At 43.6% G+C, this 26389-nt stretch overlaps 1 protein-coding gene across 1 annotated transcript; it reads right to left on the bottom strand.

The window, feature by feature from the left end:
* Positions 1 to 351: 351 nt before the first annotated feature.
* LOC147454839 (polyamine oxidase 2-like) lies at positions 352 to 17737 on the bottom strand. The gene is made up of 10 exons (XM_086516661.1): positions 17231 to 17737; positions 2962 to 3068; positions 2795 to 2883; positions 2605 to 2718; positions 2427 to 2514; positions 2271 to 2356; positions 2071 to 2173; positions 1876 to 1973; positions 1229 to 1658; positions 352 to 927 (listed from the first exon to the last, which is right to left on the bottom strand). The coding sequence occupies exons 1-10, from the start codon at positions 17271 to 17273 to the stop codon at positions 619 to 621; spliced, it is 1467 nt and encodes a 488-aa protein (XP_086372787.1). The 5' UTR covers positions 17274 to 17737; the 3' UTR covers positions 352 to 618.
* Between the last annotated feature and the right edge of the window lie 8652 nt (positions 17738 to 26389).

The raw sequence follows: 26389 nt of genomic DNA on the forward strand, positions 1-26389 counted from the left end.
ATACAAACTATTGTTTGAAGCCATTACACACAACATAATGAGAAATATTAGCACCTTTAGCTGTGTTTTCTCGTGCACCATGTTTACTACGCATAACAAACAAACAGACAATTGTGGTATGCATAAAGCTGCAAGGTACCCATTAAAATGTTAGTTGCTGCATGAAAAGCAATACCACCATGCTCAACTCATCTTTGGATATGCCAGTATTCTTCCGATTCTCCTCTTTTGTGGATAAAGCGAATACTTCATGTCACACGTACTATCCTTGGCAATCAAGTGCAACGGTCAGGATGTTTGTATTATTCATGTTATTACGATAATCATAAGCAGCTGCAAGCTCACCAACAATAATAAAACACAAGCAGCTTAAGAGTTAGAAAAATCTAAATACAAAATCTTCCGTCTTCCGCCAATGTGTACACAGACTAAGGTAGCTTTGATCTACATAGATTCACACTTACATATAGATAGTGGTCAATCACTGCATGATGGTGATCTCAACCACACAATTACACGCCATTGCGCATAATTGCTCTCTCATATAGCAGAGAGCAAGTAACACAATGGGGAACAGTATTTACCACCCTACAGCAAATTCTATTATTTGCTCTCCTTCTACAATCTTGAAATCTGAAGGGGTAACATCTTGGTCAGTGCCTCTGCCATGACTGGTTGAAAAAGTGCCAAATCACTAAAGCTCTCTGCAAAGCTTCTGCAACAAGCTTCTGCAGCCATCAAACCTGTTGCAAAAGCTCCGTGGACTGTCCCCGGAAAATTTGAGCTCGTCGCCTCTCCTGCAAAGAAGAGGTTTTCTATGGGACTGCGCATACGCGCATACAAGTCATGGGGCCTACCAACAGCATCATAACTGTAGCATCCAAGAGAGTTTATGTCGGTGCCCCAGTGAGAAACCAAATACCGAACCTGTCATACAACGCAGTGAAGACTTCAGTAAACTGCAAAATTTGGCCTCAAAAAGGCTTGCTTGTACAAACCCTACATGCACAAAGAGACACTAAACATATTCAGGCAAGCGATTCTCATGTGTGCACAACACATATCACACATTTATAATGCATTAACAGAACATATTGCATGAGTGATGTCTTTAAACTGTGTTGGGTTGTGTGGGCGGCATGTGAACATAGACAGTCTTAAAATTGGTATGATTGCCTTAAAAGGTGCCTCAAAGAGCTAGATGGTAGACCCAATACAAAATACATACTGGTTCAGTCGCATTTGGGAGGATGCGCTTCAGTTGCTGAACAGCAAAATTAGCAGCTGCTTCATCTGATAATTTTTCAATGTCGTCAGCGAGGCTTCCTGCAGGCATGTACACGAGGACAGGGTGACCCGTTGCCTTGTGCAAATTAAGAAAATAGCTGCAACCATACGACGTAGGAGCAACAACACCTAAAAACTCCACATTGGGCCAGCACACACTATCAAAAAACAAGGCAATCTTATTCTCATTGCCAGTTGCCAAATCAGTTATAGCTGCCTCCTTCCACTCCGGCAGCTTGGGCTCAAACTTGATGAGGTTTGCCTTGAGGACCCCCAGAGGCACTGTTATAACTGCCGCATCACCTTTGAACACCTTGCCATCCTCAGTATGCACTTGCACGGCACCCAAATTGCGCACGATTCTTTTCACTCTGCTCACACATTAATTCAGCAGAGCAGAAGCACAAGTACTTAATGAGACTTCAGCTTTACAAAATGGCTTTCCATGGAAAAGACATCCTTTGTATGGGCCTTCGTGCATAGACAGTGCTCTTGAAGTGTTCCCTTCAAAGAATCTTCATCCCCCATGTGCAGCCTTCAAAATCAAGCTCAAATACCAATATGCAGAGATTGCACCATGACACATACCTGTGATTCATTCGAATGTCGAGATCCTTTGCAAGAGCTGATATTACAGGTGAATAACCATTGATCATAAGTCCATGTCCTCCTTCAAGCAGTTCCTCCTGAAAACATGTGGAATAAGCATTGCCTGAAAAGCCATTTCTAGTGCAATAAACAAGCTTACTAAAGATTGAATTTACACAGGAGATGTCAAACCACCTCATCACAACAATGGAGGGATATTTTATCTGCATCAGCAGCAAACCAGCCTTCCATTCTGCATATGTACCATTGTAACACCTTTTGTGCAAGACCTTCAAGCCTATCGCAAAGAAGTAATAAGAGGTAAAGGAGTCGCTCAAGGTTTTTTTTCAAATTTAAAAAAAAAAAACCAATAATCCGGATACAACAGCACAAACCTTAGTTCAGGTCGTTTCTTCAGAACAAGAGAGAATGCCTTTGAGACAGACATGTCATCTTCATAATCAGATCTGAGCTTCTTTGCCTGTACAAATAAGCAAATGAGCACCTAGTGACATAGGATGTGATGAAACTCCTAAAACAAATACAAGTACCTCTTCCAAAAGCATCTCAAACTTATCCCCAACATCTACTACCATTTCAAGAGGTACTTGATGGCCATCCATATCAAACAGCGCGTAGCTAAAATCACATAGGAAATTTCCTGAATATGCTGAGATGGTTAAGGGAAATAGCTTAACATGTTATCTTTAAGAACGCAGTAATACTCACCTCTCTAAATCGTGATCATAAAGAACCGAATTGTCTCCACTTGTTCGATACAATCGCAGACCCAGCTGGCTTATAAGTCTTGCCAAGGGATTTCTCTTGCAAACTCCATGCAACCTGCAGGAACAGAAAGATGATAAAGGCGACACCAATGATAATTGCAAATAGGAGAACCATAAGTAAATGTTTGCACCATGAAGCACCCATATCCACTGGAAACCCATTAGCGTAGTCCGTATAAATGCGACCACCTAAACGTTCCCGTGACTCCAGCACAGTGACCTGAATGTTTAAAAAACTAGAATAAGCCATTTCCGTTCCTTGCCTTCTGAGCTGTAAACCAGTCTGTGAAATGCATACCTTGCAAGACCATGTTCGTAAAGCCTGTGCTGCACTCAGACCTGCCATTCCTGCTCCAATTACAATAACTGAAGGGCAAGACCCCTTGTTAAAGGCAGAGCGTGGGGCTGCAAAATTACAGGAGAAAAATTCAGTGAAAGTAAACCCACCGTGCAAACATTGTTAAAGAAACACTATCTAAAAAGCACACGAGCTGCTGCTCTTCAACTGTAAGATGACAACCTTTGTAGATTGAGAAACCAGATGTGCTTTACAAACAATCTAAAGAAAGATGACAACTTTACAAGCATAACAAGCAATAAATCTCTCGATATGTTTCTAATTTCTGTCTTGATATGTTCCTGTCTTTGACATAGTAGATAATTGTGGGCTAGAAACAGACATGGTTCGAGCTTGGCCAACTAATTGTAAGGAAATCTCATATGGCATAGACAGGCTCAGTTCACTAACGGCTTGTTTGAAGATTAACTATTGAAACCAATAGAGGTCTCGAAGGTAAGAACCTAAGGTTGTCCTTTTTATTCATAAACAAAGCAAGCATAGCATGTTGGAGTTTCGAAGAGGCATTCAAATGGAGCATGTGGGTCTCACACATAGTAGCATGGAACACAAGGAACGGGAGCCTAGATTGGAGGAACAGCCATTCTTGAACGAGAATCCCGTCCCTTTTTTCCGTGTCTACATTCCCACAAGGAAATGCATTTCCTTGCATTCCAGACCACCAATAGTGGGCGTCTTCCCTTCTTTACAGATGTTTGGTGATTAATGAAGCATCATTCCTCATGTATACCACTATATTGGTGTCCGCCACCATATTGGGGTTGTATATGACATATGTGTCATCCATAGAGTACCTACCTTTCAATCACTCATGACTGCAATACAATAGAATGACCGTGAATCTTTTTGGACATGAAAAGTGACTATGAAAGTGGAGAGTAAGAAAAGATCGCAAGACTATTTGTACAAAGTAATGATGTGGCCTTGCCATGCCGACGAGACAAGAGGACATAGGATTGGGCCTATGTGCCTTTAAAAGAAGGCCGAGGGGATCACTTTTGTCAGATTAGTGTATAGTTACACAGTGACTCCCTCGCAATCGTACTTTGTGGATTATCAATGTAAAAGGAAGTAGGCGCCTGACTTAGGGGCCAATGCCTCTACCAAAATTTTCATGACTTGTTGCATGCCTATGTCAATAAGTTGTGTTTGTTTGCTTTGCTAAGGAGCTTGTCTAGATTGTTGCTTGCAAGGAAATCACTAGGAGCAAAAGATATTACACACAATCCTTCCAAAGTCTTCACCATTAGTGGTGTTCCTAGTATCATCTTTTCTCCAAGTTCCGGTAGCACACAGAACAAATGTGGACAAGCTATTCAGCTACAATGATTTCTATATGAATTATGCCTAGGGTTTTGAACAAAGATAGATTTGTAGTCCTCAAATGCATATTAAACAACTCCATTATGTTTATTTTCATCCAAAAAGAAGTTGTGTAGTTCATAACATTAACCCTAGCCCTAGTATCCACTAGCTATGTGTTTGACCCAACTTTTTGCAACACGCGTCGTGGATTCTGACAGAGAACACGAGCAGGAGACTGAATCCAAAGAAAGAGAATCTGAACGTGAACAGAAGAAAAGGAAGAGGAAACTGAGGGAGAAGCCAAAGGTGAAGAATCCAATCATGAAGAAGCAAAGAGGTTGAGCCCGAGGCCTAGCCTAAGAAACCTACAAGGAAGGGCGTCCGGCAGTGGCATACGATCTAGTGATAGATCCAATGTTGCAAATCAAAGACAACCCTTGGAGGTGTCGATCTTTATGCATAGACTTCTTGCTTTTCCCCAAGATCCTCTTTATGCCAAGCATATACAATACCAAAGTTTACAAGCAGTACACAATCTAACTCTAAAATTCAAGACGCGCATGAAGATAAAAGCCAAGCCAAAGCCGACATCATCTACCAACAAGAATGATTCTAATTCTCTTATCATCCCATAGAACATTTAGAGAGAAATAGAGCGTCAAGTCAGCCAACATTTGGCAAGTATAAAACACTTATCACTAGAGATTGAAACAGGTCAAAGTCTTTTCCAAGCTACTTGGACAAGAAGCCTACTTTCTCTAATTTAGTGTAAAAGGGTTCTAGAGGTGTAGCACGAGGTTCTCGGAGTACTGATCGACCTCTTCAAGGAAACACCATCGACATGTCACTCACTTCGACAATGAAGACCTAGACACTACTAAAAAGGAAGAAGAGGACCTCAGAAGAGAAGACACAAGAGGATCCTGTCTCGCTAACACAGAAGGCGCAATGGATATCATGAGGATGATACGTATAACGATGAGGAAAGATGAAAAGGATGACAAACCTCCATCTTTTGGTTCGCCTTTGGATTGATAAGGAGCCACATTCTTCTATCGACAATGTATGATGACTCGGAGACTAGAAAGGCAAAGAAAGAATTCAAGGATGGCGGTCAAAGTGAGCAAGTTTGATACTTTTTCCGGTATTATTTGTGCATAAGAAAGACAGATCTTGGAGAGTGTGCAAGGCTCTTAATAAGATTACGATCAAGAACAAGTTTCTAATACCCATCATCAATGATATACTTGTAGATTACATGGTTCTATCCGTTTTAGTACAATCGATCTTAAAGTGGCTCTCATTGGATTAGGATCGCTCCCAGAGATGTATACAAGACTCTTAAGAAGATTACCATCAAGAACAAGTTTCCAATACCCACGATCATTGATACACTTGAAAGCGTATCAATCGATCTTAAAAGTGGCTATCATCAAATCAGGCATAAACGCTTCTTCAAGGTTCAACAAGATGATGAACATCATTTTCCGAGAGCATAGACAGTATGTAGACACATTCTTTGAGGACATAATTATTTTCTCCAAGTCCGAAGAAGAGCATACATAGAGAGCATCTTGTACGAGTGCTCAGAGCACTGCAGGAACATACATTGGCTATCCTAAGAAAGAAGAGTAAATTCTTTTTGCCAAAGATTCGCTTCTTGGGACACAATGTTTCATCCAAGGGTGTTAGCATGGATCTGGTGAGAGTTAGGGTATTCGAAATTGGTCTACGTTTCGAAATGTTCATGATGTCCAAAGCTTCTTGATCTTGTGCTCTTACTATTGTAGCGGAAGGGCACCACCTGCCAACTGAAAAGAACAGACTACAACAGACTTTTAGCACTTCAAAGCCCCTTGGCCTCCCAAAAGCAATGCTATGGAAGTTGCTTCTCCAAAAGCATCCCAAGCCAAAATCTGGCGCCATGAGGTATGCCCATTAAACACAAGCATCCATACAATTCCACGTCAACACTATAGCAAAACGCGGGCAGGTCTGTTCAGCTACGCCACGTCACCACTTGCACGTAATTTTGAGTCTCCTCTACTTCTTTTAGGTTTTAGGCCCACCGCCCCTCAACGCTCCTGAAAGTTGGTCGAGATTAGGGTTTTTAAGTCCTAACCCCCTTTATCTTCAAACCAAATCTTAAGAATCGAGTCCTAAACTCCCCCCCCCCCCAACAACAACCTCTTTAACTTCATTAATGCCACGTTGTAACAAACTTGGACACTCCAAGTCAATAATCAACCGCGACAGCACCAAATAACCACTTCAAAACAATTCACAGATCACAATAGATTTGCACTGGCCCGGCGGAGTTCCGTGCCTAGAGATATTGGCCCCAAAGACTGGCGCCCCTTTCGGTATTTCTTTTTATATTCATCAGATCAAAGTACAAGAGAGTGGCTAGGGTTTCACTCTCAGACTCTGCGTCCAGATGCTCTGAGAAGTGAGGCCCTCTCCACATATTTTAAGGTACAAGGGATGCCCAAAAGCAGAGCCCCAAAAGCTTTCAAAATCAAAAGCATCAGTTCTCTCTCTTAGAGAGAGTCTCCTTTTTTTTATTAAAAAAAAAGCAAGTTCTCTCTCTTTCATGCAAAAAGCAACGCCCAAAAGCTGCCAGCGCAAATTGCGGCGCAATTTTCGGAAAATCCGTACAACCCTGCCACGTGGCACTGGCGCCAAAAATTAGGGTTTCAGCCAGCAGTTAGGGTTTCCAGAAATTAGGGTTTGCTGCGAATTAGGGTTTCTGGCAGATTTTAGGGTTTGCAGGAATTTTAGGGTTTCTGTTGTCCGCCACGTCATCACTTTGTGACATACCCCCCTCTTGAAAGCATTGTAATCGACAGCGATTACGCCTACAAAACCGACAAAAGCCATAAACCGTCTTAGCAGACACTGACTGTTAGTACCTACGTACTAGGAACACACATCTAGCACATGTACAAAATCGACAGTCACATCACACGACATCACAGAACATCACCAGACATCACATGACATTCAACATTCATTCGGATCTTAGACCATGATTTATCGGCAATGTAGCTAGCAATCACATCTAGGTCCAATCGGGACCTCATCGATGTCCGATTGACTAACCCCTATTGCAACCATGTCTATTCGAGATCAATCAGACCAAAATGCTGCAGTCATTTCGGCATCAGTTCCTACACTCACAAGAAGTCAAGAACAAATCAGTATCATTATCAGGAATTCCATTTCATAAAGTCATCCAGCAGAATACTGTCAACTTTCAGTATCCCTTAAGCTCAAAGAGACATCAGTGACTTTAGTATCAAAATCGAGGCATCTGTTGACAAAGGAGCGGAGTAATTCCCCTCTTGTGCATCCCACTGCACCAGATCTTCGGCCAAGCTGAGTTTCTGGGTTCCGTTTGGAGTAGACTATGCTAAACCAAAAGATCGAGGTAAAGTTTCACAATTCGAGGAGTATCTGCTAGGTCCTCCTCCTCCATCCACTTCGCATCAAATGCAGGAAAGTTCTTGAACTAAACCAAGAACCGCCTTCGGACTTTACCTTTCTTCGTATCATTATGTGCCAAAATCTGTTCAGGAACAAGGATCTCCTCGTTTTCTTCCACTGCGGGTTGCTCATCAGGCTCCCCATCATCAGGCACATCACCCTTAACAGGGTTCAAGAGACTCACATGCAATGCATTGTGAATCCTCCAAGTATCTGGCAGTTTCAATCGGAAGGAGACATCATTTATCTTTTCAGTAATCTGGAAAGGTCCGTAGTATCACATACTAAGCTTTGGAAAAAGCCTCTCCTTTCCCTTTTTCTTTCTTAGACATGCCTTCTCAAAAGTAAGAGCACCCAATCATCCTCCTTCAGTTTCAAGTCGCGACGATGGCGATCCGCTGCCTTTTTCTGTCGTTCTTGAGACTTCTGTAAAGTCTCGCGAACCTTGGCAAACAGGCTCATTTCGGGCCTGTTTGTTACCAGGGAACTGACATTTCGGGCCTTGGAACGCCGGAACGGCGTTCCGGCCGGCTGGGATTTTTTGGAACGCATCGGAACGGAACGGCGTTCCGGCTGGAAACTGTCACCGGAACGGGACGACCGGAACGGGCTGGAACGGGACGGAACGGACCGGAACGGCCCCAACGGCAGTTTTTGAAATTGAAAAAAATGACTGTTAGGCAGCCAACGGCCATTTTCAGCAGTCAAAAAAGTATATAATGCCCCCCTCCTCCCCCATTCTTCACACACTCATCAAGCCTCAAGGCCCATTCTCCCTTGCTTGAGCCTTGCTCTCAACTCTCAAGCCAAGCTCATTCTCCCTAGCTTGCTCTCAACTCTCAAGCCATAGTGTGGCGCCGTGGCATGCCTCAAGGCTCAAGCTCTCAACCTCTCTCTCTCTTGGGCTAACTTCTAAGTTCTAACCCTCAACTTTCAAGGCTCAAGGCTCAAGCTCTCACGGAATCAAGCGGCAAGCCTCTCTCTCTCAATCCCTCTCTCTCTCTCAAAGTTCAAGATCAAGCTCTCTCTTTCACGGATAATCCATCATCCATGGCCTCTTCTTCTCGTTCAACCCCCTTCGTTCATGCGGGCAACACTCAAAAGGCGAAGGAATGGTCGTGGTGGGATGAAGTGACCTCGGAGGGCACCTTGTCGGCGGCGGGAGGTTCTCATGCATGGGGATGCAAGCTATGCTCTTACACGCGGAAAGGGGGGCATGACAAAGTGAGGGCACACTTTCTTCGAGTGCCGGGACATGAGGTGAAATTTTGTGCCAACGTAACCATCGAGAAGAGGAAGGAGCTCGAGGAAAAGGATCGGCAATTCAACCATAAAGCCAAGCCGGCACGCAAAGGTATTGATCCAAAGACCCTCATTTTCCCTTCTTCCTCTCTACCCGGTGTAGGTGTTGGTGCATCTTCAAAAGGTCCAATTCGTCGCCAAAAGACCCTTGCCACCTCTTGGGACCCAAAGAAGAAGGAAGAGGTGGATGCGGCCGTGGCCCGATTCTTCTATCACGACCATATCCCATTTGTCGCAGGTTCAGTGCTTTGGTGGGAGGACTATGGCTATGATGGCCCTGAGCTTCAGAGATTGGCGATCCGTATTCTCAGCCAGTCAGTTAGTACCTCATGCTTGGAGCAATTGTGGAGTACCTTTAGCCACATTGCTTCCAAGAAGAGAAATCGGCTTGGAGTGGAGAAGGCTAATGATCTTGTCTTCGTCAACGCAAATTTGAAAATGCTTTGCAAGAGTACAGACAAACAGACAGATCCTTTTACACAGTGGGAGATGGAGCAAGAGGCTTCTCAGGCGGGTGGAGATGCACATCCACCAACACCAGGTACTTCATCTGTGGTTGAGATCGAGCCGGACCTAGACCTCGATGATGAGGAATGGGAGGATGTGCATGATTTACAGCCGGCTACTACGGATTGGGAGGCCTCTCAGGCTAGTGGCTCTTGAGTCTTGAGTCTTTGCCATTTATCCACCTTTTTGTATGGCTGCTTGAGCCTTGCCCTCTTTGCCATTTGTAGCTACTAGCATCTTTATGGTATTTGTCACCTTCAATCTTTTGGTATTGTGGTCACTGAAGTCTGGTTTGAACTTTGCCACCCTTTGGTTTTTTTGTAGCACCTTGGCCGCTGGCGGCCCTTGAGGCTTGTTACTATGTTAGCCATAATTAATTCCAAAGTGTTATCTCTGACTACTACTCTTGCAATTATTTGAGAGCATTGTGTATGTACTATGGGCATTGTGTTTGCTCATTGTTGTTCATCTGGCTATGTACTCTGGGCGCCTCACATCCCAATCAAGTCATAATAAGGTTAAATGGTCTTCGAATCGTGTTTTTTGTGGGTATTAGAGTCAAAGGACTCTAATACTACTTGTATTCAAACACATAACGCTAAAAAAAATAATATTTGGGTGTTTTTTTAGCCTGCCGTTTTCGTTCCGGGCCCATTCCCGTTCCCCCGTGCCGCAGGGAGGCCCGTCGCCGTTCCCGTTCCGCGTTCCGGGTAACTCTAGTCCAGATACCATCGTGACCACTCTGTGTTCTCGGGAGATCAAAAATGAAATCCATCGCTATACTTTCCCAGGGGCGGGTGGGTATGGGTAAAGGCTGTAACAATCCCTGTGCTTTATGCTTGTTAAACTTGACCTTCTGGCATACCAAGCAACTGCGCACAAACTCTTCCACATCTTTCTTGAGTCTCGGCCAAAAGAAATATCTCTCTACCCCTTTCATGGTGGTAGCAATGCCGCGGTGACCCGTAAAAGGTGGACAATGGCATTCAGTCATAACCTTTTCCCTCAACGGCTGTGTAACGCACAACATAGTCTTTTTCATCAAGTAGCCTTCCCGAAGGGAGTATCCAGCTACTATCTCCCCATCCCGTATCCGTGTGAAAATATCTGCAAAATCTGTATCTGTGGCATACTGATCGACCATATCCTCGAAGCTCCTATGATGTATCGCGGAAATAGCCAGAACCAACGGTTTCCGAGACAAAGCATCTGCCACCACATTCTTTTGTCCCTGCACATGGACAATCTGGAAGTGGAACTCTGACAAGATGTTTGCCCACCGCATCTGTTTTTCCGAAAGCTGCTTCTGTGACAAGAAGTAGCGCAAACTCTGATGGTCTGTAAAGACAGTGAAATCCGCTCCGAGTAGGTAATGCCGCCACTCAGTAAGAGCATGGATAACCGCCAAAAGCTCTTTCTCATAAATCTGTGCTGTCATCTCCAGCCTTGAGAACAAACGGCTCTCGTAAGCTATGACATGGCTTTCTTGCATCAAGACCGCACCCAGACTACGACCACAAGCATCACAATATACTTCGAATGACTTCTGCAAGTCTGACAAAGTCAAAATAGGTCCCGGAGTCAATTTCTCTTTCAACGTCTGAAAGGCAGTCACCTCTGTGGGTCCCCACGAAAAAGGTACTCCTTTCTATGTCAAGATATGCAAAGGGGAATCAACCTCTGCAAACTTTCGTATGAACCGCCTGTAGTACGAACACAGTCCCAAGAAGCTTCTAACTTCATGGACATTCTTCAAGTCGGGCCAATTACGGATAGTCTCTATCTTGGCCGGATCCATTTGCACTCCTGCGGCTGACACAATGAGTCCCAAAAAGTATATCTCTGGTAGGAAAAATTCACTTTTCTTTGCATTAATCACTAACTTGTGATCTCGTAATGCCTGAAAGACCTGAAGCAGATGATCTCTGTGTTCTGCCTCATTCTTGGAGAAAACAATGATGTCGTCAAAGAAAGTGTCAACAAATAGCCTGTACTCTCAAAAATCTTGTCCATCATCCGGTTAAATGTCGCAGGAGCATTGGTTAAGCCAAAAGGCTTACCAAAAACTCAAATAACCCAAAAGTCGTCCGAAAAGCTGTCTTGTAGACGTCTCCCGGCACTATCCTGATCTGATGATATCCACTCTTCAAGTCAATCCTGCTAAAGCACGAGGATCCCTGTAACCTGTCGAGTATATCATCGATCCTAGGAATTCGAAATTTGTTCTTGATGGTGATTTTGTTGAGAGCGCTATAATCGATGCACATTCTCCAAGATCCGTCTTTCTTCAAAACCAACAACACTGGAGAGCAATACGGTGAAGTACTAGGTTGGACAAGACCCTTTTCCAAGAGGTCTTTCACTGGGTTCATAATCTTTCATTCTGTACTCGGCTTCACACGGTAAGGTGGCCGATTCAGTTGCGTGCTTCCAAGTATCAGATAAATGGTTTGATCTTCAGGCCCTCTGAAAAGCAATCGGCATGAGTGTGGAGAAAAACCTTGGCGTTCTTTTGATCAGGTCAAAACATATTCAACCTTTATCCAGCGTTCAGTTCTCTCCCAAAAGAATGAGTAAGAAACTGAAGTTCATCAAGTACAATCTCCAAGCCCTTCATTTATCAAAGTCGCTTTCTCGGCCCGGTAGTCAACCACGGTGTAGTTCTTGTGGTACCAAGGGATCCTGAGTAGAACGTCACTCGCGTGCCCTGAACACCCCTGTCATTGCAAACGAAGTTTGCCAATGCTCGGTGTGATGGCAACATCCCATCCGGGTGCCAGTCGAACTACCTCCGCCTGTGGCGTCAGTCTGTCGGGCGTAATTCCAAATCGAGCTGCCAATTCCAAATGAAAAGAAGTTGGCCTTGGCTCCTTCAAAAGAGCTTCCCGATCCTGCACTTTGCCCCAAAAGCGGCAAAGTTTGTACTTTCATCATTAGATTCGGTGCAGGTCCCACGCCATGTGGGACGAGTTCAGCTTTTCTATCTGCCTTTTCTGCCACATTCCTCAGCTGCTCTCGAACTCTCAGACCTGTCGTCGTCTTTATCATTCTGTTCTTTCTGTGCCTTATTAGGGCAATTCGCGGAGATACGTCCATGTTCCCCGCATGCAAAGCACTTCCCCTCTCTGATGAAGCGAGCTCTCTCCTCAAGAGTAAGCTTGGGTCGTGCATCCTTTTTCTCTGGTTTGCTCTTTTTCTTTCTACTTTCATTCCCAGAAGTCTGTTCGGCTTGTTGTGTCATGGCCTCATCTGTGGGGTAGGTCAGACTGCCAGAGTGAATGGCAAAGCCCCGCTTCGCATGACTCATCAACTCCTGAATAGAAGCTGACTTCTGTTCCAAGCAGTGGTCTCGGATCTCTGTAGGTAGACCCAAGGTAAACCGGTCAATCTGTTCTCTGAACGAGATCTTCTTGAATGAAGAGGCGGGTAGAAAAGAGCTCCAAAATCTTTCACAGTAAGAATTCACTGTATCGCTCTTGGTCATCCGGAGATGGTTCCAAGCAACTCGTATATCTCGCTCAAACTCTTGAGTCAACCAAGAAGAAATAAAAAGCCTCTTGAATTTCAGCCATGTAACTGGCACAGTCTTGCTTAATAGAAGCGTGGACCACCAAGTATGAGCATTCCCCTTAAAGTAAGAGGCAGCTCTCCCAATCTTGGAGTGCTCTGAATAGCGTCCTCCCGCGAAAGCGATGTCAAACTGCTGTATAAAAGACAAAGCCTTCGAAGCATCGGAGTATCCCGAAAAAGTATCAAACTTAAGTGCTTGGCCACCTTCCTTAAACTCTAGGACTTTCTTGCTTTTATCTTCGAGAAAGTCATACTGGTTGGCTTTGTAAAAATTCTTCTTGTTCGCATTAAACTTTCCGTCATCGGAATCTGAGCTGTCTGTAGACGAGTCCTCAGTAGAACTGTCAGTCTCTGGGCGAGATTTAGCCTTCTTTGCCTTTCTCTTGCCCTTTCCAAAGCGTTGCTTCTTGCTTCTCTTTTTACCTTTTCTGTCTTCTTCGCTCGAATCCGAGGAGCTAGAAGAACTGTCAGAAGAAGAAGAAGAAGAACTGGGTAGGTCTTCAAACTTGACGCGCTTCTTCAATTTCTTTGCCTTGTCAAATGTCGACCTACGACCCAAATATCACGGGAAGTCAGTGCCTTTCTTCTGCTTTTTGCCGTGCTTTTTGGCTTTCTTTTGCGTGTCAAAAAGCTGAGCAATCCGTGCATCAACCACATTCTCCAGTTCCTTCTCCGTATATTTTCTTGGAGGCAGAAGGTTTCTTGAGAGCGGGTTTCAGGAGTGGTGTTGTGGTTCTCTACCACTCCATCTGTACCTCTTCCAAAGAGGTCTGGTTCATATATTTTGCCATCTTCGGGTCCTTGGCAAAATTGAGCATCATCTTTGTTGCATCGCCAATGAATTGACGACGCTCCATCTCTCTTTGCTCCGCCTGAGTAGGCCGAGGCGGGCCATACTCTTTGTCTGAATCTTCGTTGTGATCCTAGCCCGCATCTCCAGATGCAAAGGGAGTCGACTGATCATTGCCTGAAGCCATAGGTGCCACGGAAAAAAAAAATCGGGGATCGGATTTCCCGTAGAAGAGAAATCGGCCGTGCTCTGATACCGCTGTAACAGACTTGGACACTCCAAGTCAATAATCAACCGCGACAGCACCAAATAACCACTTCAAAACAATTCACAGATCACAATAGATTTGCACTGGCCCGGCGGAGTTCCGTGCCTAGAGATATTGGCCCCAAAGACTGGCGCCCCTTTCGGTATTTCTTTTTATATTCATCAGATCAAAGTACAAGAGAGTGGCTAGGGTTTCACTCTCAGACTCTGCGTCCAGATGCTCTGAGAAGTGAGGCCCTCTCCACATATTTTAAGGTACAAGGGATGCCCAAAAGCAGAGCCCCAAAAGCTTTCAAAATCAAAAGCATCAGTTCTCTCTCTTAGAGAGAGTCTCCTTTTTTTTATTAAAAAAAAAGCAAGTTCTCTCTCTTTCATGCAAAAAGCAACGCCCAAAAGCTGCCAGCGCAAATTGCGGCGCAATTTTCGGAAAATCCGTACAACCCTGCCACGTGGCACTGGCGCCAAAAATTAGGGGTTCAGCCAGCAGTTAGGGTTTCCAGAAATTAGGGTTTGCTGCGAATTAGGGTTTCTGGCAGATTTTAGGGTTTGCAAGAATTTTAGGGTTTCTGTTGTCCGCCACATCATCACTTTGTGACACACGTCATCAACTTGTGACAACTATAGCCAGCTTATTGGACAGTTTTTGGAGATAGCTTCACCATTGCATACCCTTACTTAGAAAGGGATTTGGAGATCTTCACATATTGCAAGTGTTTATTCTACCAGACTTGCTAAAGACTTTTGAGGTTGGTTTACTGTGATACTTGTGGAAGCGATTTGGGTGTGGTCTTGATGCAAGAAGGCATGAATGGAGGCACTACTTGCTTGGTCAGATCTTTTAGTGTACACACTACTTGCTTGGTCAGATCTTTTAGTGTACGTAGATCATCAGAGTTTGAAATACTTCTTGTCCCAAAAACCAAGTTGTCAGAGAAGCAGATAAGATGGGCAAACATCATGCCTCAGTTTCGCTTCCATATAGTTTACTTGAGGGGACAAAAGAATGTGGTTGCAAAAGCCTTCTCTCGACAGCCACAAATATCAATTGTTACAGCGATGTATAACATGAAGTGATGACGTGGCGTGCCCAACTGAAAAGAACTGGCCAATAGGACAAAAAGTATAGAAACCAGAAAGTGTGGCCGAGGGCCTAAACAAAAGGGGTTAGGATTTTGATAAAAACCTAGTTGTTACAGCAATGTATAACATGAAGTGATGACGTGGCGTGCCCAACTGGAAAGAACTGGCCAACAGGACAAAAAGTATAGAAACCAGAAAGTGTGGCCGAGGGCCTAAACAGAAGGGGTTAGGGTTTTGATAAAAACCTAACCTTACCCAACTTATGGAGCACTCACTAAGGGGCCTAAAACCTAAAAAGTCAAAAGCTTAAACTCTCGGCTGAAATTCCATAAATCGTGCCGGCTACCACATGGCACATTTCCATGATTAACGCTACTGATTTTGCGCAAGGCTTTTGTATCAAATGGTTTTCGGAGTGAATACTTTTGATAAGATGCTTTTGGGGCTCTGCTTTTGGGCATCACTTGTGTTTATAAGTGCCCAAAGGGCCACTTCTCAGGGAGCATCAGGACGCAGATTTTGAGAGAGAGTTGGGACCCTCGGGAGTTGTACCTTGGCGAAGTAATAATAAAGAAACTCATTGGGCCAGTGCATCTGGGCACAAAACTCCGTCGTTCTATGTCGACTCTCCTCTTCTCTCTCCCCCTCTTCAAGTTCAATGATTTTGCAGTTTCTATTCGTGTATTACTATTGATTTCTCAGTTGGAGTGTCCAAGCCTGTAACAGTGGTATCGAAGCTAACAAAGTTTCTTCTTCTACGGAAAGTCCAATTCTTTCTCCAACACACACAGGTTCTGGCCGAGAATCTGACAAAGAAGACACCCCTCCGACCTTTGGTCTGCAGGGAGATGAAGAAAAGCTGAGTCCCAACGTGGGAACATAAGAAACCAACTTGGCAGTGCAGAGTACAATGTCAACTGCAGGTTGAACGTGTATGGAAAGATTAATCACGAACTCCAAAGACCCGAAATATGTGAATCACCTGAAAGATTACCTGATTGATAAGATTCACAAGAGATGGCAAGAGGCCATCGATTCTCCTCTCAAGACGGTAAGGAAGCAAAAAGAAAAGCCGAGTGCAAAAAAGCAAAAATTGTACTCCCCAAAAGAGTTTGACAAAGCTCTTATAAAGAAGACAAATTGATTGATGAAAAGCTCAAAGCACTCTCGGAAGAAGAAGAAATCAATGGATTTTCTTTGGGCCTGAAGTCGACTTTCGAGGTGGTAAGCAGATCCGAGAAACGAGTTCATTTCGAGGATGACCCAAATCTTTCTTCGTCTTCAGAAAGTTGCGAAAACCAAGCTTTCCCTCTACGCACATTGATGCAAGAGAACAACTACACTCATATTCTTACGGTGTATATCTTGATGTGGTTTGTATTTTTTTCTGCCCTCGATTGATATATTCCCAGACGTTTCCATTCTTGGAAGTTGCTGTTTCAAATTGTTTGGTGCAAGTCGACCTTTCCAACTTTGAAAGGTTGACTAACACAACTGGCAGGAGAGGTAAAGGCCTTTATCACCTGCACCACACTTTTCATCCGCAGTGGCACTTTCAGACTTGTTTCCTGTAATCCTACCACTTGTTTTCCGCCATTTCAACTAGGAGTCTCCAATTTCAGTAGTTGTGACCACATTGTTGTAAACTTACATTTGATTCATAAAATTGATTGACACTTCCCACCTTGAATACTGGATGAAAAGCAATTAAGGGAAACCACACTTCAAGAAATCAAGATAGTTGTAGCAGCAAAATCAATCCTTGCAAGCACACATAAGAGCAGAAAACATACTTGTACAATGCAAGAAATTGCACGGTTAAAAATGCAACAACCCAGCACATTTTCACTCACATATAAATATCAATGAAAGAAACATACACAGAAATCAAACAATGACTACCTTGTACTGTCTGGTGCTGCTCGGTAGACACTGCTGAGTCCATATCAATGGGAAGAAATTATGTTTAGGGCAGATCTTCAAAGGATTGGAGAGGAGATTCAAAAAGGAGAATTGGTGGATGAGGACTGCTCGAAGCAATTGCCCGGAAGTAAAGTATAGCCTCCGGCACTTACAATGGCTCATGCAGAGGTTCACAAGAAGGGAAACGCAAAAGTAGGACCTGCGTGTTTCCGGCATGCGGATTGTTCCGTGAAGGGCGGCAATACGGAGCAAAGGCAGACGGAGTTAAAGAGGAGAGGGAAACCCACAACACGAACGCCCAAATACGGGAGCCCAACAAGAAAAAGAGGCGCGCGAGAGAAACTGCAGCAGCAAAACCTGCGATTTCAAGGAAACGGAGACGGAGAAGCCGAAAGCAGAGGTCCAATAAATAGAGAAGGACTCTCTCTCTGCGTAGGTGGGTAGCACAGTTGCAAGGTTGTTTGAAGTCCAGTCGGCTTGTCCCTAGGCCTACCTCGATTGCCACATGGTCTGCTGCTTTATTACTCAACCATGATAGTATACTTTAGCTTAAGTGCAAAGATAAATAACTTTTGGCTTTTTATTAAAAAAGGACACTAACTTGGAAATTTCTTTTTTCAAATAGGTCGGCTATATTTTCCAAAGGGCTAAGGCTTGGTTCACACTAAAGCGGCGGCAATCCCACTCCAAAAGATGCATTTCCAGCCGGAAAAGCGTTGGAATGCACACTTCCACCGCCCATCGGTCCAATTTGATAGTTTTCATCTATCGCTCGTTGTGAACACTCGGGGCCGGCGAAAATCAACACTAAAGTGTCTCTTCTTAAAAGGTTTGAAGGTTGCTAAAATAATTAAAAATGATTTGGACCCTCCAACAAGGATTTGTTTGCAGACGTGGAGGATGGAAGTGTTTTGTGTCGGGCAGGGGGGGGGGGAGAAAACGTCGCAGTTACTTCCACAAGCTGGCAACCTTTTCTCTCATTGCCTATGCGCTATGTGAACAAGGCTGTCTACATGGCGCAGGGTGATTAGCTGTAAGCGTGCGTCATTTCCCTTTCGTTGCCTGTTGTGAACCCAGTCTAAGGCCATAGTGATGTGATTTTGGCTTGCCCAAAGGGCTAAGGCCATAGTGATGTGTTCCTTGGTTGTTTTAAAAAAATGTACATTTTTTTAATTGGTTGGTTGCCAGAGCAAAGCAGACACTCATTGTAAAGATTTATAAAGATAGAGCTTTGCAGACACTCACTAAAAGACAATTGATCTCTAAATTTTTTTATTGGTTCTTGGTGATAGTGGGCATTGTGGAGTTTTTATTTTTTGAAATCTACAAATTTTCGATTGGTGGATGAGGAAAGTGTCAATTTATTTGATGGAAGGAAATGATGAAAAGAACATTGTGTTAGTAGTGGGAGTGGAGAGCTTCGTCCACGTGATGATGGGTTTTTAATGAGCTCCGTAGATTTTAACTAGTGGTTGCGGAGCATAATAATGTGCCTGGTACATTAGTGCGGAAACCAAGTTGGCACTGGCTTGCACCGCTCTCACCCATCTTCATATCCACATGCTTCAGACACGGCATTGTTGCATCGCCATTACCGACTCCGACCTTGCCACTCTGGCGCCGGGCTGTGGGAGCCTCGTTTCCTTCCATCTTGCGCGTGGATGACGACTCTCTTGTGACAGACTCTGGCGACTCCATCCGCGATGAGAGAGTTTCCCTCCGTGGCCTCAACATTACAAGAATTGGACTGCGCGGGGCATGGCACCTCACTCACCTCCTTGTCGTTGTGGTACTGATGCCTCTCCAACCAGCTGGACCAACTTGCATGAAGGCCTCGGAAACACCCTTGGCTACCTCTCACTCAGACATTGCGTTCTGCAAGCAAGGGCTTGCGCCGTCGACCACCGGCTTGTAGAAATCCTCGCTCGAAACTGTAAAAGCCTGCAAGCGCTTCGTATCAATAGGCTGTGGTCATGTTTAGAAGACGAAGATATGCAGCTCATCGACATGGAGGCATTCCCCTGCTTGCGATCCCTCTTTATGCGGGAACATCGTTATTTTTCTCATGTAGTTGCATTTCTTGCGTGGAATTCCATGGTTGCCTCGCTACCTCTGCTGGAGGAGTTCTATCTCGGCCCACATGTGAGCTCCATGTTGCGCAGCATCACAAATGGCGGGTTGCCTGCTCTACGAGTCCTCATTGTGCCCATGACATTTGTAAATGGGCGAGCGAATTGGGAATATCAAAGACGGTATATTTAGCTAGAGGAGTGAAATGGGGTGGGCATGAATTAGCAAAGAAATGGGGCAGACATGCATGAAGTACGTTGTGCAAAGAGAGAGAGAGAGAGAGAGAGAGAGAGAGAGAGAGAGAGAGAGAGAGAGAGAGAGAGAGAGACCTTTACTTCATGAAGGCTGCAAGCCGGCGGCGTTGGTGGGCATTGTAGAGGGCGATGGCAATCTCTTGGACGACATAACGCATGTAATATTTGAAGTCGCGGCGGTTGTCATCACCATCACAACTTTTTTCTATAAAAAAATAATGTTTTACCTATGACTCCCACGTGGCACTTTCTGAAGAACCCTCTCTCCATTATATAATTTAGATGAGCCAGTCTCTCTCTACGGTCTCTCGAGTCTCACCTACGCACTCTTGAGCCACCAACCTCCTTCCATTCTTTCTCTACACATGTCTGATGCCTCAAGAATAAATATATCATGTAATGGAATTGGACTATGAACGTTGAGAATAGTGAAATTTAGAGAACTACAGTGATCACTTTTATGAGAATTGTAATGGTAATTGCCTTTGAACTTTGAGAGTAGAGGAATTAAAAAATTAGGTAAAGCACTTTTGAGAGATTCTTTGTGAGCATAGTGGTTGAACTTAATTGACGGTAGCAACATAAATATGGTACTTAGTTAACTTGGCATGAACAATACTTTTGCAAGAGAGAGAGTTTAGAGAACATGACAATAGTTGAGGACCGGATTCATATGGAGCCGGTCCCCCCTCCAATAGGCATTTGTATTATAGTTTCTCCCATCAAGAGAGACTTGGTACAATACAATCTTTGTGTTCCTTGTAACCTAGGTGATGCAATGAGGATGGAAAGCTTCATGCATCACAAAGCATAACATAAACTTGAAGAAAGCATTAACTATCCCAAGCCTCAATCCCAAAGCCTCAAACACCTTCGAAGATGGAGAGAGCTGGCGAGGAATGAAGATAGGGAAGAGGAAGAAGAAACATTCCATAGGAGAAAGAAATAGTTCCTCACTTATCATTACTCTTCTTGCTAGCATACATAATAACATAGTAATGAAGATGGAGAAGATGGCAAGCTTAAGCATTGAATCATGACTCTTGGTTGGATTTGCATTCCATAGCCAAGAGTGTTGGTGTAGGCTTTCACTCTCACATGCTTGGAGAAGGAGGTGGTGTTCCTCAACTTTCACCAAGTGAGAATGGCTTTGCAAATGAGTGTGTGTGTGTGTGGAGTATATCCCCCTAGCACCCCCCCTCCTTGCTTTGGGCGAGTGGTGACCTTTCTGCATGTTGCAAGCTCATTGGACCCCTCTCCCCTTAGCCAATCACACGCAGCATGCAGTCAAGTATATGGGTAGTCTTTTGACAAGTGTCTTCCTTACCCCTTAGAGAGAGAGACCTTGAAAATATCTAGATATTTGTTAGATGGAAGCAGAAGCTCATTGGACCCCTCTTTAGCCCAACCAATAGCATTCAAGCACACCATGTGGTTAAGCTTAGTGAGAGTCTGACATGTGTCCCATGTGCTCTTTTAGAATTCCCCTAACTTTGAGATTTTTATGCATAGGAGGTTTCTCAAGCAACTTCTTCATTAAGTGTGTAGGTTCTCTTTTTGACTCAAGCATCTTACCCCCCATGCATAGGAAGCTTCTCGAGCAACTTCCTCATTAAATGTGACAAGTACCTGAAGTACCTTAGTCATCAAGCATGACAAGCACCTTAGGTGGAGTTCCCACCTCAAGCACAACCCTAGCTTGCTTAAGTTTAGGTCAGGTTACCACCTCAACCATAGCCCTAGCTTGCCTAAGTTTAGGTCGGGTTCCCACCTCAAGCACAGCCCTAGCTTGCTTAAGTTTAGGTCGAGTTCCCACCTCAAACTGAGCCCTAGTTTGCTTAAGATCAAAGGACTTTTAACACTAACAATTGGAGGTCTTTAATGAAGCTAACCCTAAGGTCTTTTAAGCTTCATTAGTTAACCTTGCTCTTTGACATACCATCTCTCATTTGGGCCCCTTTACCATTAGCCCCGTGTTGAGATAGATCTGTAAGCACATGTCTATATTTTAACCCTTGTTCCCATTTATTATCCCATAATTTAAATGATCAGTTTAATATGAGAAAATCATTTGGGTTGGTTAGATATTAGATATTTAATGACATTACCTCTCTCTTGAAATCATAGTCGTCCTCGACTACGAGGTAAAAGAGATAAAGTCATAGTCATTAGTCAATTTGTCTTAGCGGGTAGAGGATCCCTTTTTACCCTATAACATCATTCCAAGATGGATGACTAAATGGTGCTTGGAGACATAGCTGCCGCAAGCATGTCTGCTCTTTAGTCCATTTCATCCTCCCAAGTAGAGTGACAAATTCTACATGGTGTTTGAGAGACGTCGGCATCCCAAACATGATTCTTAGTATGCATACTACTTAAATTTGTGCACAATAAGAGAGAATTAGTCTTATAAGACAAAAACATTGATCATTTAAAAGAAACATGTACATCTTGTTGCTTTAATGTAGCATTGTAAGCGTTGACAAGGTTCATACTATCCTTAAGTTGGATTCCTTGCATCCATCTAGCATCTTCAAAAGGATAATTTTTGAACTTAATAAGATACCGTCGGATAATCTTACCATGTCTTAGTACCTTGTCTTCATGCCGAAGGATAGCTTCGGGTTGTAGTACCTCTTCTTGATCTTCGATTTCAGGAGGGTCTTCAATAATTGGTTCATTTGGAGGCTCTCCTTTGTAGGGCTTGAGTAGGCTCACATGAAAAGCATTGTGTATGAGCCAATGGTTAAGTAACTTGAGTTGATAAGCCACCTCATTGATTGGCTTCAAAATTTGAAAAGGACCATAGTATCTTTTTGATAGTTTAGCATAATACTTTTGATGGCCCGTAGGGATTTTGCCCGTCGTTTGCCTCAATCGAGCCTTAGGAAACTTAAGTAAGACCCAATCATTTTCTTTGAACGTTAAGGCTCTTCTGTGCTTGTCAGCAACAGCTTTTTGCCTTAGTTGGGAGATGGATATAGCCTCCTTGATCTTTTGAAAAGATGTTTGCAGGTCACGGCTATACTCATCGGCAGCGAAGATCTTCCCATGTACTTTAAGTAGCAAGGGACTTTTAGGTCTTCCCTCTATGATTTCAAAAGGTGCTTTTCCCGTAGAAGTATGGATAGTATTATTATACGCATACTCTACAAGAGGTAAGTACTTTTCCCATTGTGAGCATTGATCTACTTCTGTAACATAGGTCTTTAGTAGATCAAGAATCGTAAGATTGGCTATCTCACTTTGGCCATCCGTTTATGGGTGATAGGCTGAAGACAAATTCGATCTTGTACCTAGATTTTCGAAGAGACCTTTCCAAAAATTACTGGTCATTCTAGGATCTCTATCTGACACGGTGGATGTTGGCAATCCATGGTGTTTGAAAATCTGTGATATGAAGAGAGTTGTCAATTGCTATGCCTTAATAGTCTTCTTGAAAGGGATAAAGTGTGCTTGCTTGCTAAACGTGTCGACTATTGTCCATATTTCCGTATTCCCATGGATAGATTTTGGTAATCCAAAGATAAAATCCATGGATATACTCTCCCATGGTGAATTAGGAATTGGCAATGGCTGGAGTAATCTAAGTTGCTTCCCTCTATCATACTTGGTCTTTTGGCATACTACACATTTTGAAACATACTCTTGGATGTCCACTTTCATGGTAGGCCAATAAAAGTATTTCTCTACTCCTCGAAGAGTAGGTTGAATGCCTCTATGCCCCGCATAGGGAGGAGCATGGGATTCATAAATGACTTTCTCACGAAGGAAGTGAGTAACACATAGCCTATTGCCATGGAGAAGATAACCATCCTGCAAGGTGAATGGTTCCTCTTTCTTCCCCAAAGCAAGGGTTTACATTATGTCTTTAAAGTCAGGGTCAGTAGTATACTCATCTATCATAGAAGATAGATCATTGTGAGTTGCTATTGACACAGCATTAACTTTTGGTCGTCGTGAAAGTGCATCAGCCACTTGATTGTGCTTACCAGCAATGTGAGCAATGTGGAAATTAAATTGTGAAAGTAAATTTTCCCACCTCATTTGTTTGTCGGAAAGCTTTGTTTGCGTCATGAAGTACTTAAGACTTTTGATGGTTTGTTCGTAAGATGAATGGAGTCCCCAATAGATAGTGCTTCCATGTGTCTAGGGCATGTAGAACACCTAACAGCTCTTTCTCATAAATGCCTAAGACCCGTTCATCTGTGTTGAGCCTTCGGCTCTCATATGCTATGGCATGCCCTTCTTGAAGCAAGACTGCTCCAAGGCAATCACCACAAGCATCACATTGGACCTCAAATGGCTTTGAGAGACTTGGAACCATAAGAACTGGTTGGGAGGTAAGATTCTCTTTGAGCTTGTCAAAAGCACTTTGCTCCTTAGCAGTCCATGAATACTTGACATTTTTCTTTGTTAAGTCATGTAATGGTCCTGCTATTTGAGAGAATTTTGCTATGAAGCGTCTATAGTATGCACACATACCAATAAAGCTTCTTAGCTCATGTAGATTCCTTGGATTAGGCCATGCTTTTATTACCTCCAACTTTGATGGATCCATACGGATACCATCTCGAGAGATAATATGACCTAAGTATTGAATCTCTTGAAGGAAAAATTCGCTTTTCTTTTGATTGAGAAAAAGATTATTCTCCCTTAATGCTTGAAAAATCACTTGGAGATGTTGCTTGTGTTCCTCCAAGGAATTGGAGTAGATGATGATATCATCAAAGAACACTCCAGTGAATTTGCAATAGGGTCTAAAAATTTTCTCCATTAATCGATTGAATGTAGCTGGTGCATTAGTCAAGCCAAAAAGCATGACTAGATATTCATAAAGGGCAAACATTGTGCAAAACGTGATCTTTAGGATATCTTCATTCACTATCCTTATTTGATGGTAGCCACTTTTAAGGTCAATCCTACTGAAGTAGGTAGAGCCTTGTAGCTTATCAAACAGATCTTCTACCCGAGGTACGAGAAATCTGTTTTTGATAGTGATATGGTTTAGTGCACGATAGTCCACACACATGCGGTATGTACCATATTTCTTTTGCACTAAAAGGACTGGAGAGCAAAAGGGAGAGGAGCTAAGCCTCACCATTCCTTTGTCTACCAATTCTTGTACTTGCCTCATGATCTCCTCTTGTTGAGCTTGTGAAACTCGATAGGGAGGTTTGTTAGGCGGTGAGCTTCCGGATAGGAGCTCAATTCGATGGTCATCATCCCCTCGTTTTGGAGGTAAGTCCATAGGGATATCATCAATGAACACATCTTGGAATCCTTTTAGAAAGTTAGACAAGTCTAACTCTTCTTGATTCCTACCATTCACCTTTGATGAAACATTGGAACCTTTTAGGGATTCTTTGACAAAAATCATGTACGCAGAAACTGAGCTTTTCATTGATTTATCAAGGGCGAGAGGATTTACAAGTGGTATAGTACGACCAGACTCATTAGCATCTATATACATATTCTTTTCCCTGTAGGCGAAGTAGATTCTCCTTTCAGGGAACTTCATGTTGGCAGCCATGCGGTTGAACCATGGTATCCCTAGGATAGCATCCTCATGTTGGAGAAGAGAGATGAAGAATTCTTCTTTGTCGACATAGCTTTGGACATGAAGCCTCAACTTCCCGATCAAGGGAGTAACAGAGACTTGTTGTCCCTTGAAAGCGGCATCGGCAGTTACAGCATCTCCCATCTCAAAAGCTTGAATGCCCAACTTGGTGGCCAACTCCATTGATATGAAGTTGAGAGTAGAACCAGGGTCAAACAAGATGAAGGCATCATGCTCCCTTACCTTTCCCCAAGAATAGAAGAGAGGTGACCCTTTGCAATGAGTATCCTCTTTTGGAGCTTCGATAGTGGAAGCTCTAGGAGTCTCATTGCGAGCATTTCTTTTGGGGCAAGAACAATAGCCATGTCCTTGCTCCCCACACTTAAAACATTTGTGATCCTTGGGAAAAGTTTTTGTAAACTCCTTTCTCCTTGGACCGATTGTTGTTGTTGTTGTTGGAATGGCCGTGGGAAAAATTTTGGGCATTAATTTGTCCCTTTGCATCACTTTTGTCTTTATTTTCCATGGGCTTGACATTCCGTCTAACCCCTTGTTGGAAATTGATGCATGAAGCAACCATGGTATGGTGGATTACTTCGCTGATAGAGTCAGGCCGTTGAGAGTCAACATACTCAGCCATCTCTCCAGGTAATCCTGCACAGAATTGTTGTTTTTGCTCAGCAAAGTCTATCTTTTGAAAGACAGTAGCCTTGAGATGTAATCCCAAAACTTGTCCACATATTTGTGGATAGACTCATGAGAGAGAAGCCTTAAACTCCACCATTCGGTGAGCACTTTGTCCTTTGCATCACTTTCAAGGAATTGATTCATGATGGAAACTTGTAGAGTTTTCCATGTCTTTGGGGCTTCACCATTGCCTCGAAGGCTAGCCCACCATTGACGAGCCGATTTTTGGAAGTGCATAGCTACATGGCGTATCTTGGACGACTCCGTGAAGCCCTCGTCTCCAAAGGCCGCATCAAATTGTTGGATGAAGGCCAATACTTTGTCGGTAGCACCAAAGGTGCCATCATAGGTGAGAAAAGAGATACTCTTTCCTCCCTCTTTGAACTTCTTGAGCTTTTGTGACCTTCACAATGCAGGGTAAGATTTGCGATGTCCTCCCCTCTTATATTCTCTAGGAGAATAGCCATAGCTTTCATCGGTAGAGGAGGAAAGTGAAGAAGAAGGAGAAGAGGGTGACCTCTTTCTTGCCCTTTTCTTCCTTGGTTTCCTCTCTTCCCTTTTGGAGTG

Source organism: Adiantum capillus-veneris, chromosome 7 (assembly GCF_014529385.1).
Source record: "Adiantum capillus-veneris isolate H3 chromosome 7, ASM1452938v2, whole genome shotgun sequence".
Classification (NCBI taxonomy): domain Eukaryota; kingdom Viridiplantae; phylum Streptophyta; class Polypodiopsida; order Polypodiales; family Pteridaceae; genus Adiantum; species Adiantum capillus-veneris.

Coding starts and splice junctions, on each gene's coding strand:
- LOC147454839 (XM_086516661.1), bottom strand. CDS start 17,273: ATGGACTCAGCAGTGTCTACCGAGCAGCACCAGACAGTACAAG. Junction 1,659..1,875: donor GACATTCGAATGAATCACAG/GTATGTGTCATG, acceptor ATGTGTGAGCAG/AGTGAAAAGAATCGTGCGCA. Junction 928..1,228: donor TCCCAAATGCGACTGAACCA/GTATGTATTTTG, acceptor GTTGTATGACAG/GTTCGGTATTTGGTTTCTCA.